Source organism: Apostichopus japonicus, chromosome 15, assembly GCF_037975245.1.
Source record: "Apostichopus japonicus isolate 1M-3 chromosome 15, ASM3797524v1, whole genome shotgun sequence".
Taxonomy (NCBI): domain Eukaryota; kingdom Metazoa; phylum Echinodermata; class Holothuroidea; order Aspidochirotida; family Stichopodidae; genus Apostichopus; species Apostichopus japonicus.
The window spans coordinates 10633887-10649916 of NC_092575.1; the positions used below are offsets into that span (position 1 = coordinate 10633887).

A 16030-nucleotide genomic window follows, 5' to 3' on the forward strand; every position below is an offset into this window, starting at 1 on the left:
ACCTAACAATTATCACCAATACGGAAGGGTAATAAGACGGAAAATGATTGTATGCTATTTGCATGCGATGTAAAAACCGATGCATGCCTGTATGATATGCACATGATCATGTGTGACGCGCGCGTAGCGCGCGAAAAATTTTGGTTATATTTTTCGGGCAAGTCGTTACAACCACCCCCCCCCCCCCCCCACAAAACAAATTGGGCTCCTACGCCTATGACGGTAGTTCTATTAGGCATTTTTTGTAGTAGGCCTATTCAAAATCATAAGAAGTTTTGTACGGTAGAGTATAAGAATCGCGAGAAACAATTTCCCAAAGTGGCAAGGAAAACGTGGTAAATATGACAGGTTAAAGGTCAATTTTGGCCGAATTTTTAAAAATTTTTTAGGTCATGCACAATCACAGGGATACATGAAAAGGCCTAGATAAACTAGAGTGCGACAGTTGGAAATTCCGACTTTCGCACTCCAATTTTCCAACTAGCGTCAGTTTTACCATGGCTTGGGGGTGAGACACACCCACACCCCCTCTAACGACGTCCCTGCGCGGTGAATATGGAACACGATCACATGGTTCAGCCTCTGTTGAGTCATGGTGCTCCGTAGCCTTGTCTTCAAACGCCTCAAAGCACTAAAAGATCTCTCGGCTTCCGTCGAACTGGCGGAGGAGGCGAGGAGCAACCGCAAGAGAGCTTCGACTTCACCAAACATAGCCCGTACCACTGGATTCATCAACTTGAATATTTGTCTATACCCTTCAACCGACGACGAATGGAACTGGCCTCGAAATAAAGGCAGACTAAGCTTAAGATTGTTGGAGAGCTCAGGGTACCAACTCACGAGATCTGGGTGGAATTCTCCATTCAGCAACATTGAGTGATATTCGAGGATATGAATCCTAAGATGTGTAAGCCGTAACCAAATAGAGCCACGACACTACTCTTTTTCCAAATGTGTGGGGGGGACATTTGATATTGTTTCCCCCATCCATCGAAATGTGGGGGGGACGTGTCCCCCCGTCCCCCCCCCCTGGATTGACGCCCATGTAAGTGACCTAAATCCCTGTACTAATTAATCAGTCCATTCAACACATTTAAAAAGATTAATTGTAGTTACTATTAGTATTAATACAATCTTTTCCAGATCTAGGTTAAAAATCGAGAGCATTGCTTATTGAAAGTCTGAATAGTGGCACCAGTTTTCACAGAGACGAATTTAAAGGGTATCACTTTAGGCAGCAGTTTAGTTATAATGTGTCATCGTCCAAGAAAGAAGATGAACCGGCGATGTTTCTATGAAGCTATTCCGGTTTTCAAGATTGTTACCATAACAATTTACATTGTGTATAGGCCTATATATTAATGTTATAATCCATTGTTTGATCAAATAGACTAATAATCCACCAAACATGTTCATGTAATTTCATGTAAAGAACACAGTATCTTATCTTTGCCCCTTGAGTTTTGTGTTACACGCGAGGAAATGATGTAATGGTCTGTTTATTAGACTATGAAATCCAGTCACTTTAACTGATGATCCTCGGTTAATTAAATGGTTATTTCTCAAACAATTCATAGTGTTGTAGAGATACAACCTAGACTGATAACTATCTTTCAAACGGTTTACAACATGTCGAAATTAATTTTGTGCTGAAAGTTGTCAGAAAAGTTAAAAAACATGATATTTCGGACGCAACGTGATGCAATTCAAACAGGAAGATAAAATGTCGATACGATCTTCATATTACTGTGCGCAAGTCTGCATCTCACCGTGACGACTTAAAAATACAGTTTGTAATTTTGTGCAATTGTCAGTGATTTCTACTGCACTTTGATAATGTGCCTCAAATCGATAATGAAATCAAAGTCTTCCGCAACATGTGATTCCAGGCTTTCATAATGGCATTTTCGGCGTCTCATAAAGGCAATTGGACCAAACGTAGTCATATCTTCTCTGCGAAGATAATTGTCATCTTTTTTATCACTGTTATGATCTATGTTCTATTTTCTGTTTTCAGTTTTTGTCTTTCTCAGAGCATCGAAGTGTAATGTGATACTTCGAAATGCCCGTAAATAATAAAGGCCTGGTTTGTTTTGGATAAGTCTTGTGTATCCGTTTGGTGTTTTTCCAACCACATGCATGCACCATATTAAAAGGGATAATCAAATAAATTTGATGTATTGAATTATTGTCTGTGCGATAAAACTATTTCAATTTCAATTTCTGTCTGCCGTCTATATACCAACGTTTCATTTGAACAATATGTCGTATACTGCTATATAGCTTCAAGTCAAATTTCAATAGTCACCATAGCAACCGAGCCTGTATTTGATTTACCTAAACTCCATTTGCATGACAAACATTTTAGATGAAAGCGATTGCAAATGCTCGCTAGAGACTTCTTTTAAATTGTCCTCACTTTACTATCGCAGGGCCTCAACTTTGTGAAAAATGACGCTTATTCATCCAATCGGTGAATTTTGATGTCGCCAAAAATACTTGAGAAACCTCTCGAAGTCTCTCGACTGTAGACCGTCGGAGAGAAGGATGTTATCGGCATCATAAAGAAAAGCTTTCGTAACTTACAAACCATATTTTGCATAATTGCCGTGAACTGCATGTCAGTCATACCTTAAAAATGAGAACCAAGAGTCTTGATGCATAAAGCCTGTGCTTGGATGAATGCTACAGCTATCCACCTGATATATATATATATATATATATATATATATATATATATATATATATATATTTATATATATATATATATATATATATATATATATATATATATATCAGGTGGATAGATGAAACATTCAAGTACATATTGGTTCATGTGTTGTCACATGTTGTGATGAGAGGAGGGGACGGCGGGAGTGGAAGGGAGACGAGGGGGGGGGGGGGTATCAGACAACTTCCAATCAAATGTGTTGAATTGAAAAGATATGTGCTGGATAGTCTATGTAAAGTTGTGACAAATAGACTTGGAATTAGTAATAAGGAATGGTATTATCATTCAAGCTTGGGCCCCTGACATTCTATAAATCTAGCAGGGGACGTGTATAGGGTATTACATGTTTATAGGTTACAACTTGTAAAATACAAAGACTATATTGTCAGGTTTAGACCATAAATAGATAATGTCTGAGGTTGTTCTGTCGTCTAACTGCACAAATGTGTCAATCTTCTCAAGGGCAACACTGTTTCTGTTGTTTTAGATCTACTCTTGCAGGAACGAACAACATACTTTCTTTTGGTCATTTTTCCTTCCAAAGTTGTTTTTAAAGTGGTCACCAACTTTATACACCATGTTTTTACTTTTTTTTGCTAGTGATCACCATGCAGGTTTTCTGCTATTACATTCTTTCTAGCTAAACATCTTATATATGTAGACGGCGTCCGACGACATTGGGTTGATTACATCATACAATTACTGAAATGGGGCGATGCTGATAAGACAAATTATAATTATTAAAACATATTGTTTTCATTATTCGACACTGCCAACTTGAGCACGCTTCAGGCAATGAATCTCTCATTAAGCAAAAGTACAAACACACTGTAGAATAGTAGCAGTTATGCGAACAAACTATACCGTGTACTTGCAAGGAGGTTGGAATAATTGCGATTTCAAAGGAAACTTTATTTTCGTGATCAGTCTTAACGAAAGTAAGGAGTTGACATCGATTTATGAAGGACCGTAAAGGTAAAATCGAAAATCTGCGCGAACGCATGCGTATAGTCTTGTAACCATGGCTAGGAATGACGTCAGTGTCTAAATCCCATACTATTAGTCAATGGATGACAATGACCGGATCGTCAATAAACACTCCACAAAATGTTGTCTTGGTGCAGGTTAGGGCTAAATTGTCTACATCAGCAGTATATTGAGAGGCAATGGAGTAAATTAATTGTATTCCTTTGAAGTTTAGTCAATTTTAACTCCAGATTGATTAACTGCAATGATGCATGCATGTGAATAAATCAATCCAAAAAGTTTTGCCAACGGATTGAAAACAAAGTACAGAGGAAACGTAATAATCTGCTTACAAGCGATAGTAAATCTCCCAAGACAACATTCATAAGTTACAAACTATACATAGATGTCACATTTGGAATTTAGTACAGGGGTGCATGTCACTTTTTCATTTCTCGTATGGTGTATGGTTACTCACCCATTATGCTATTGCATATGGCGTCTGGTGCAGTCTCATGCTGGCTATTTTGACTGTCTGCACTAGGTCGTCTCAGATTGAATGTCTTGTTGGCGTCCCTTGGACTTGGATCTTCCGGAGGGTATGGTATTGTGATCCGTTTAATTTGTAATGGAGCAGTCCTAACGTCTGTGGGTTCTTTGTTAGCTTTCTGCCACCTCTCTGGTTTCTTCAAGCCGACGAACGGCGGTAATGTCATAAGAAAGAGTGACCTGCACCATTTAGGCATCGGGTGGGCTATGGGGTGCCGATTCTTCATGTTGATAATACAGACGTTATATATAAGACTAGTGACGACCACAGCCAGAGAAAACAATAAGTACTGAACGATGAAGGGAAGGTTGAGGGCGTTTGATGGAATCCGTTGCGTAATTAATAGCATGAACCACACCATCGAGAGCATGACCGAAGTACATAGTGACATCTTTTCACTCATCAATGGCGGTAAATAGAAAACAAGAATCGTATTGAATGAAATTAATCCACACGGAAGTAACAAGTACGCGACGTGATACACTGGCTGTCTGCGCAATAAAAATGAACAAGTCACGTCTACGTATTTGCCGTCGCAGCATGGATATTTCACCGAATTCCTTTCGCAAGGTGCATCCATTATCATCCATTCTTCATTGGGCCAAAAATCCCGTTCTCTCACTTGAGCGTCCATTGGTATTAGGTTGAGATGGTCCTCGGTGTAAGTCCAAGATCCAAATTTTAGGATACAAGTTTGTTCATCAAATGGGAAATAGCGTACATCGATCTTGCACGCGCTTTGGTAAACAGCAGGCGGGTACCATCTAATCTCACCTGTATAACTGATACTCGGACTTGTGTGTTGATTCACATCATAGCTGCCGTTGGCACTGAAACAAATAAAATTGAAAAGAGAACAAATTTAGCGAAAACATAATCGTACACAATTTGACTTTATACCATGTGTTTTATTAACCATTTCCTATTCTCACATCTATATTTATTACAAATTGAACTTCTGCATCCTTCCCATTGAACCCGTTTTGGGTTCTTGGAGCCCTCCTGGGGTCCAGGAGTCCTCCTGGGCTCCCCTGGCGGTACCAGGTTACTTTAGGCTCCTGGTGGGATCTTTCGTCGAAGACGCTGGAAGCCGAGGCACTTTAGTGCAATGCAGGGACCAGCGACTGCTCAAAAAGGCGCACATTACTACCCGATTTTACGTGACACATCAATAGAGTAAAATTTCAACAATAATAATTTGTATACGCTGCACGCATTATAGCCCTGGGGTCAAAGGGCTCGCACAGCATCCTCATGGGGTAACTCTCGTGGGTAGCCAACATAATCTGGTGCACTTTAGGTCCAGAAAATGCTTGAAAGGTTGCAGATCACTGCCTCATTTTAAACATAAACCAGAGATTAAATTTAGAGCATTAGTCAAATATATACAATCATACAATCACAGACTCAATCCATGTATAAACTTCTTGACTCTATAATTCTAGTCCGTGCATGGGAGACGCTTGTTAATTGGGGATGTTGAAACCTCTCCTATTTAATTGTCCAAACATTGATTAAAATTCAAGAACTAAATATGAGCTTTAATTTGCTAGAAACATTAAAGGAGGCATCTAAATATGGATTTTTCTTTGTAAATGGTTGTTCAAGCTTGTGACAGATTCTGTCGTAATAAGTCCGTTAAATATATGAAGTATGAAAGTATGAAACTGCTCTTTCAGGAAATTTGCTATTTATGCCTAAAGCTTCGAACCTCCCTGAAGATCTGCCTTGCACCGCCAGGTTAAGCAGCGATGCATATTACAAAACATATATGGACACGCAATTACGAGGTATTTAAGTTGAGCTTTTTGATGAGTCAATTACCAGCATAAGCGCAACCTTTAATACTAACACTGTAGATGAAAACTGCAGATGAATACTAAAACTACAGACTCTACCCCACAGAATAAACTGATTACACAGAATAAATTGGATTTTCCAAACGGCCCCTTTATATTGGATGTCTCATATATTATACACACCGAGGCACAATATGTCGTAGTTACATCCAATGTAGGCTACGTTCGTAGAAAAACGTAATCATATTAAAAATAATCACATATGTCTTGCATGACCTACACCAGAAATTTTCTGCCCGCAGCAGGTTCATATTCCACTTTATGGTCATCTTTTATAATTTTTTCGTCCATAATTATTGACATATGACCGTGACTTTCCCCATTGAATATTATGCAAGAGATACATAACACTACAAATATGACCATATATCATATACAGACAACTTCGTAAAGCCATCTGTTTTGCAATGTTGAGGAAAATATGTACATCTCAGGAAAAACAGCATGTCGCAATGAAGGCAAAGTCAGCTAGCCAATATTCAAATCAACATGCTACGATTCAATATCAGCATGCGTGCCAAGTATAAAATCAACAGTTTGATTCGTTTTGAGAAACGCATGGAGTTTGGGTTGAACTTCACGGCGTACATGTATATATATATATATATATATATATATATATATATATATATATATATATATATATATATATATATATATATATATATATATATATATGTATATATATATATAAATATATATATATATATATATATATGTATATATACATATATATATATATATATATATCTATATATATATATATATATATATATATATATATATATATATATATATATATATATATATATATATATATATATTTATATATATATAAACAACTTACTTGTTATACATCAGAATATCAGGAAGCCATAAGTAACTGCTTGGTGTTTTAATCTGTGTAATATTACCATATTCGTCTGGATCCCATTTCAGCTTGTAATCATACCAAACCTGCGATAAGGAAACGAACGGTTTCTAGAATTAAAGAATAACCCGACCAGTGGACAGCTTTACAATGCCCCTTTTGAAATTCAATATCAAGACATACTTCATGACGTCATTACAACCTATTTCCGTCAAATTGACATTTAGGAATATTTTTCATCTTCTTTTAATCGTCTCGTTTCCCATGTTTTATGTGTTTATTTATAACTGATTTAACTCTATATAGCCTTTCTGTATATATTGAACACGTTATAGTGTCTGTACATCATAGTAGGAGTACAAGTATAAGTAAAAACTAGTAAGAGTTTAATCCCCTCCCCCCCCCCCCCCCGCTGCCTTGTTGCGTAGGCAGGGTTCTTAGCGGAATAACGAGTACTATCGTGCCATAGTAGACCTATCTATATATCGTTTTCATAATTCCCGAGTACGTATTCATGATGTGGGCGAGTTTGATCACAGGTAACTATATATGCTAAAATTCGAGTATGTACTATCTGCACGTCTAATTTATTAGTACATAACAAAGCCAATGATGTATGATCGAATGACAGACATAAAGTCAAAACAAGATCTGAAAATTAATATCTCCAAAATGTTATACTATATAGGCAACGTTCAACGAAAGCAGTGAAATGTATACTAGCTAGGGAGGTGGAGGAGGAGGAGAAGGGGGGGGGGGGGTGAGGGTGGTGTCGACAGGTAGATGGCCGCGGGAGGGGTAGTAGGAGAATCAGACAAGCATGAAAAGTAAAAGCAACGTATACAAAGTCTGCAGCTTTAACAGAACTGTTTCAACAAGAACGACCATGGAATTTTCTATGTTTAACTTATACTAATTTATCCGTATTAGTCAATGGCTTTCAAAGTATATAAAATCCGTGAATTTCTTGAAAATTCTTGATTAGAATAGAATGTACATGTACATGAGTATGTTACCGAAAAACACTTCATGATATATACGAAAAACTCTTTTGCATATATTTCTTAGCTTTGCATTATTCGTTTTAATGTCATAGGCAAATCATGTGTGCTATCTATCATCAACTTCGCCACGGTATAATATTGTTTAGTGGCGCTTAATAAGTTGTGCATAGCTTGGTGATGACTCCTCGCGTTCTAGATATGGCTCTGTTGCATCCATATAAAGCCCGCTGCACACGGCCCGACTAATCACGACCCTACTCAACTCACGTGGCAAACCATGGATAGTCGAGAAGCGCGTTTGTTAAACACTACCGCCTATCACGACCAGAGAACTAAAATATGTTCACAACTGAAACTGCAGTCTTAACAATGTAACCAATCACCGGTTAATAAATTTGCATGTCACCTATTCACGTGCTCCGGTTATAACGTTATACAGTTGTTGTGTGCTGTATCAGGCGGTAAGTGTGCGCGGTGGTGGTGGGGGAGGAGGGGTGGAATGGGGTGGGGGGTTGTAAGATAATATGTTTTCACGACAATCACGATGATTCTGTAACTGTTTCGTTGATTACGTTCATTTTCATCAAGTAACATTTCTGCTTACGTCATACATATTATTATAAAAACAGTACCGTTACCATCATTTCCAATTTGAAAAAAAAAATGAAATTGAGTTTAGGCTTTTGATGATAAGTATAAACTTGCCTTGGTGACAATCAACCCAGCCTATAAGGGGAAAGGTTTTTGTTTTATATATTTCAACTAATATTTAGTTGAAACACGTGCCATCGATCTGTTTAAATATAGAGAGCATCGGTACTTTAATACTTTGAACGTATGAATAATTAGCTAACATGTAGGGGGCAATGTAAGAACAAGCTCAGGTCTCCCACTCGTATGGTGATTATTTCTCAGGTTCAACCAAATCATATACTTTTACACACACATTAGACCATATAGTAACGTAACATGCCTGGGTATGATAATACTTGACTAGGCTATTATTTACATTTTTGTCTTCATATACACTAAGTCATGTCTCAACTAAAGCTCACCGCCAAATTTATCACGAGTCAAAACGCTTATACGTGTAAACATGTCAAATGTGCGACCTAAAATGAAAACAATAACAAACACGCGAAATGAGAGAAGGATTTGAAAAGGGAAAGACGAAAATCTCCTTACCAGCATTATCCAGACTTTTGTTGTCAGTAGCTGGGTCCTCACGTTCTAATGAAATGAAAAGAGAAAATATTTCATGCTATAATTTATCTTACAGAATCAACCCAGCAATGCGTTTTTATCTAAACACGGTAAATCAATGGGACATTGATGAGCAATAGCATACCGGGGCTATATAAGAATCCAACATAACATGTGTACTCAGGATGTCAATACTGAAGTATCGCGTTACTAAATGTTATATACTTGAGGGAAGGTTCTTGATTGCAATAGGAGAAAAAGAACCAATTTGTCAATCGGTCTCAAGCTATAATGCAATTCGATTTGACAAAGGCTTTCAATTTTATATCGTACTGACACATTCGAGATAATTATTTTTATGTAAAACGAACCAGTTCTTTGAAGACTCTCAATTCATTCAGTTCCATTGTTTTTAACGATAAATGAGTAAGGAATGAAAATATTTCGAAAAACAAAGAACGTAATATCTTTTGCTTCGTGACGTTAGGAATTTTGAGGTACAACTAATGAATTTTAAGTAAAGAAAGATTGTAATTGTATTCCATAAATTTTGGTTTGATTGCTATGTATGCCTATTTCGTATTTTGCAATGCGTAGACTTTCGCTATAACGAACAGTTTACAAAGTTTTCGTGTACGTTTAAATTTAGGAATAGGTGGGTGCGGTTCCTTTTTTTTGGGGGGGGGGGGGCATTATAGATATTGTATAATAATAAAACTTACACGAAACAATAACAGATAATAATAGTCGGCGTTACGTTGTTGTTAAGAAAATAAATACGATGAATTGCTTTGTAGTTTGAACACCGTAACATTCCTCTACATACAACCCGGAAGTAGTCATCTTCAGAAGATGACTCTCTGCTTGGGTTGCAGAAAAATTGTCAAATGCCTTAAATACATGCATATATTAAATATCTGGAAGATGTAAATAAAGTTTTAACTGTATTTATGTGATTCCTGTTATGTATAATTATTATTCTGTAATAATTGATCCTCTGCTTTGAAGTTATAGGAATAATTCTTCTCTTTGTGTGAGATGTTTTGTTCAAACTCTAACTACACTGGACAGAATAAATAATTTCATGTTCTACAATCACAATCAGGAATGAAAGCTTAGAAGGGATGAAGGAAGCGTATATGTGAATCAACGGACTAATTAATTAATTAATAAGACATCAACCAACATCCAGCGAAAGAGTGAATATATGTCTATTAACGTCAATGACATCATTTTCGAAAGTATTCACTCTTTTGTAGATAAGACCACGAAATAATTAGATGAATCACTACCTAGAGAGCCATAACTCTTTCAAAGTGAACACTATTCATTTCCTAACCTGTTTTACAATATATGCATTTTAAGTTCATCAAGTTACGCATATCTGAGATCCAGAAACTCCGCAGGGGATGCGATTTTCTCGGATACCATTAACACAGCTGTTAGGACTTGATAAATGGAGTCTTCCAGTGTTCAGTTGGCAAGGATTTATAATTCGCACAAGCAACATTTATGCTTGTTTATTCTCTCCACGACTGGCAGTGTAAAAAACTAACGTTTTAGCTCACCACAGCTGTGACGCAGTTCTGGCGATAACTAGTCTGCGTGGCTGCCTTCAACCCCGAATAACCGTTAAGTTTTCAAAGCGATTAGATTTAAGACTAGCGCGTCGCTTGCCGGATAAAGACCAGGAAATGGTGTTCCCTCGAGCAGGAATAGTTGCTGGTATTTAATTACAAACTTCCCTTGGTATTCTCTGTTTGACCGTAGAGACGAGAAGTGGCTTCACAAATCCGTTGTTCATATTTGACAAACATTACATATTGACTTACTGTACTGAGCCAGTGTATAACCCTTTCTATAAATATATCTCTCTCTCAATTAAAAAAGAAGAAGACTGAACCGTTATCTGGAGTATTATATATACAACATAATAATAATAATAATAATATATATATATATATATATATATATTTATATATATATATATATATATATATATATATATATATATATATATATATATATATATATATATATATATTTATATATATATATATATATATATATATATATATATATATATATATATATATATATATATATATATATATATATATATATATATAAATATGTTAATTCTTGTATCATTAATTAGAGCATACGTAGTAGTAATAATAAGGCTATATAGTATAGGAAGGGTCAGGTTGGTCTGATCTCGGCGAGAGATTGCGGTTACTTATATCTGTTGATGAAATGAAATATCACCGTGTTGATACCGCGGCCATAAATATCTCAGAGACCACGTCAAGTAATTACCAACGCGGTCACAACCAGTCCTAAATCCTGTTTAATGTTTAAATAGTCAGTATTTGTATGTCGATGAATCAAACAGATCCTTATCATTAATCAGAATAGTGCCAGTAATTTAAATCCTTCCATATCGTGGATGGTCAGAGACCCATTTTCTTTGGAGACTTATAAGATACCAAAACAAATAATATAACAAACGGGATGGAGAAAATGAAAATTACGGAATGCTGATTGAAGAATCTTCAAACTGATGATGAAATATTAGCGAAATGAGGTCAGAGAAATTTTATAGGAAAGAAATTGATGGAAGGGAACTATTTATTTATATATATTTATATATTGCTAGTCATAAATACAATGCACAATATTCGTAAAAGAACATATAAAGTAAACATAATTACGTTTAAGGTCATACTAGACATGTGTACTCACAGGATTATCGAAGCAGGATAATCGGATGATCCTATGGTAAATCTGAGTATATCAGTGACACGAATTCGTTCTATGTAACTGAACATACATTTTTATAAGTAATTGAATAACGGAAAACTGACTGAATTTTTGTAGACAATGGACAAAGAGCAAATACACTTATGGCCAGAACGGGATTCGAACCAAAGACACGGTATGCAAAGCGCTGTGAATTATGATTGGCTTCCACAGCGAAATGGCTATATAGGGATCGCCACCAACTACCTACGGGATTGATAGTTCAGGTGGTAGGGCACTGGACTTGTAACCCAGATGTTACTGGTTCGAACTTAATTGTATACATACATTTCTTTGCTTTGTTTCTATACTAACAGTAATTTTCCAAGATCCACAATTGATGAAAAAAGATATTGTATAATTTTAAGAGTTCATTTATTTATTTATCTATCTATCGTTATTTTACCTTCTATAAATCTTTATGGTAATTTCACGAGAAAAAAACAAAACATAGGATTAAATATAGAAAAGATATTAACATTAATCATATTAATAAATTTTGAAGTCACGTCTGTGGTGTCTTATTGCAAAGTGTATCTAACTGAAAGACGAAACTCTTCTTTAGTATTACTTCATTGATTTCAACAGATGTGATATATTATTACTTTTTCAATATATATATTTTTTTTATCACCTTAGGGGGAAATTGCACCTATATATTCCCTATTACATAATAGGAAAATAACTCGTGTAGAATAATACACATTATTTAATTTATTAAAATTAATTTAATTTAAATATTTAAAGATGGGATTATTTTCAATTAAATGGTATCACGTAGTGTACGTATATAAGTGGTTTTAAGATAAATACATACTGGAATTTGCCAATTTTAAAGTGCCAATCTATGCTACGGACAAGTTATCTTTAACGTTTGTTGTTTAGACGATCCCCCATCCCTCCCTGAAAAAAAGAAGCAAAAACGAGTCTATGTTATATGACTTCACTGACGTGTGGCAAATTATACAATTCAGTTGATTCTCAAATTTTGCCCGCAATTTTTTAAACAGGCATAGAAAGGAAAATGACAACGACAAATAAATGTAATATTAACTTATCAAATAACTTGGATAAAAAATCATGAAATTCTATACACGCACTCACTTTCATTGAACACACACTTTAATATTGCATTCTGATTGTCTAATCTATGTTGGAGTGAGGAATGCGTTCAACAATAATCACATAATCATAATCACAACAATAATCACACCACACTGTGACTTTAAATGAGACACAGACCCAACCATCATTATTATCTTGATGATAACTGTCAACAATGGCCTCTTCCGTCTTGAAGTAAAATCTTACAAAATTTGGTTTTCAATATAGACGTATAATGGAATTATTGTTGGTTTGTTGCTTGTTATATTACGTATAATATACATGTAAATACACATCAATGAGTACAAGCACATGGCACGAATAGTATTACGAATCCTTAAATCTCAAACAGTTTGATAGTTAGCCTCCGTACTACAATGTACCATATCTTAAAAGACAAAAAGGTCACAACGTACACTTCGACCGTTTTCCATTGGACGAACGACTGCATTCTACAAACTGTATAGTGTCACCATGACTCCACCCTGTAATACACTATAACATTGAAATGACAATGTAGATAGATAAAACTTTGTTTGATTCGAGTTATAAATCGTATTCTGGTACATACAATATATATATATATATATATATATATATATATATATATATATACATATATTATATCAACATGAACAACGATTATGATTCGAAACAGAAATCCAATACTCGCACATACTTCATTAAAGTAGAAGTCTGCGTTATGATCGCTGTATTTTCTTTTGTTTATTTACTGTCATCCAACTTTTACCCAGTATCCGATTTATATCCCCAGGGAGAATCATTTTTCAAATGAATTTCATTTTAAGAAAACTTCGTCAGAAAGTCCATTACTGAACAGAGACTGGTAGCTTGTTGCCTGGGTATATGCAGCATATACGTATGTAAAGATTTAGATATTGAATAGGAGAGTCTGGTTAACGTCCGCTCTGTAATATATCACAACAATTAATTGTTAATTCACACAGAGCGCGTATATATATCTATATAAATATAAATACAATATATATATATATATATATATATATATATATATATATATATATATATATATATATATAAATATATATATATATATATATATATATAGAGTAGGTTGGCGTCTATCTTGGCGCAGAGTGCTCTATGTCCATTGGACAGAGCGGAATATATGTTGATACTAGATGAGACTAGTGGAACACTAGTAGTTGTAACTCGGAGTTTCACGCTTTATAGCGATCTTCAGACAACTCAGAGTTGTCTGAAGATCGCTATAAAGCGTGAAACTCCGAGTTACAACTACTAGTGTTCCACTAGTCTCATCTAGTATCAACATATATATATATATATATATATATATATATATATATATATATATGCTTTTGCAAAGATGTTTTGTGCTCATTATATTCTATTTTGAGAGTGTTTTTATTACTTTGGGTAGGCTAACTGCAATTGATGATGTGATGAAAGACGAAAAACAAACGTATTTCAGACATAACCTAACTGCATATCATGTACTACACCAGCATTTATGAGTTCTACAGAGAACATTACATTCAGATATCAATGTATATTGCGCATTACTTTACAGGAAATAAATTTACCTACATTAGAAGCAAACTTAAATTAGCGGCTAGAAAGTCAAAAGACGACAGAAATGTCAATGTAAACCGTCATGACATATAATGGGCAGGCTACTCGTCTTTCTTGTTGCTTTTATCAATACTTTAGGCCAGCTGATTCAACAAAATATTTTTTTTTTATAAAGAAAATACAATAAATTCACAACCCTCATTTTACAGTGTTGTGTCATGCTTTAGTTTGCTGCTGCTGTATATTTGATACATTTATTTCGTGGGTTGAATTTTTATGACGTTTGTTCAGTCTGTCACTGGTGACTTAATTAAGTTCTCCGGCCAAACAGGTTCTTTTTCTCCAAGGTACAACACAGAAAACAATTTGTGTGTCAAGTTGTGTGTATATATATTTATAAAATTGAAATCGTAATGAGTTGGAAAAAGGTGAACAGTGGAAAACTTCCAGCCCCCACCGGGTTCGAACCCCGGCCTCCCACTAGGCTATGGACACTGATAGTATGTCCAGAGGTTCGAAACCGGTTTCGAACCTCTTTATATATATATATATATATATATTATAGAAATGTTTTATTATTAAATATGGAAATGTTTGGTTGGAGTGGCCAGAACTTCGGTGTGCATTGCTAGATTTGAGTCCTCTTGGGCTGGCCGATGGGTGACTATATACAATTGAACAATTGAAACACTTGCCCCATACAGTTACAGAAGTAACATTTAAAGCGTCCCATAGTTCACACCAGGATGGAGCCGCATACCCAAAACTGGGTATGGACTCACTTCTGGTACACGCGATATAATGGTCGAATCCTCTATAAAATTTACTCGCGTCTTCCGATCAGGAGTGTTCAGTAAGGTTTATACTCATTCAATTGTGAACCACTACTGTGAGCATAGGCCGACAACCTTTATGTAGACTTACCGTCTTTGCAAGATATGTTATTGGGCTATATTTCAGATTTTGGAATCAGGATACATTTTATAAAAAATGCGTATTTTAAAGAGGATGCGGTGTGATCCTGGGTTGGTTGAAGCCGGAATCCATGTAGGGGTTGGGGCGGGGCTGGGGTGTCTAGGCAACCTTAATAGCGTTTTACACATATAATATACCGATCTCTCCTTTTGAGCACGAGAAAGCAAAGTGATCGTATAAATTCCTGAGCATGCGTGTCACGGTCAGACGGTCATAATGTCTACGTCACACACATGGGAGTCATGCAATGATCAATCTTGCTATTAAAATTCCGACTGATAGTAGTGCGTGGTGTTCAAAAGGTTTCAGTCGTTCTATTTTACAACCTCAGACTTTATCTTCTGTTTTCCTCCTCTAACAATAAAACTCAAGAGGAAAGATTCCCGTAAG

At 35.6% G+C, this 16030-nt stretch overlaps 1 protein-coding gene across 2 annotated transcripts in view; it reads right to left on the reverse strand.

Annotated features, from left to right (window-relative positions):
• LOC139981696 (neuronal acetylcholine receptor subunit alpha-3-like) overlaps positions 1 to 16030 on the reverse strand; it is a 60983-nt gene that overhangs the window by 20189 nt on the left and 24764 nt on the right. For both annotated transcript variants that reach the window (XM_071994303.1, XM_071994302.1), the window contains exons 4-6: positions 9167 to 9211; positions 6954 to 7063; positions 4176 to 5077 (exon numbers count right to left, since the gene is read on the reverse strand). In XM_071994303.1, the coding sequence (XP_071850404.1) occupies positions 4176 to 5077; positions 6954 to 7063; positions 9167 to 9211 (1057 nt within the window). The remainder of the gene's footprint in view (positions 1 to 4175; positions 5078 to 6953; positions 7064 to 9166; positions 9212 to 16030) is intronic.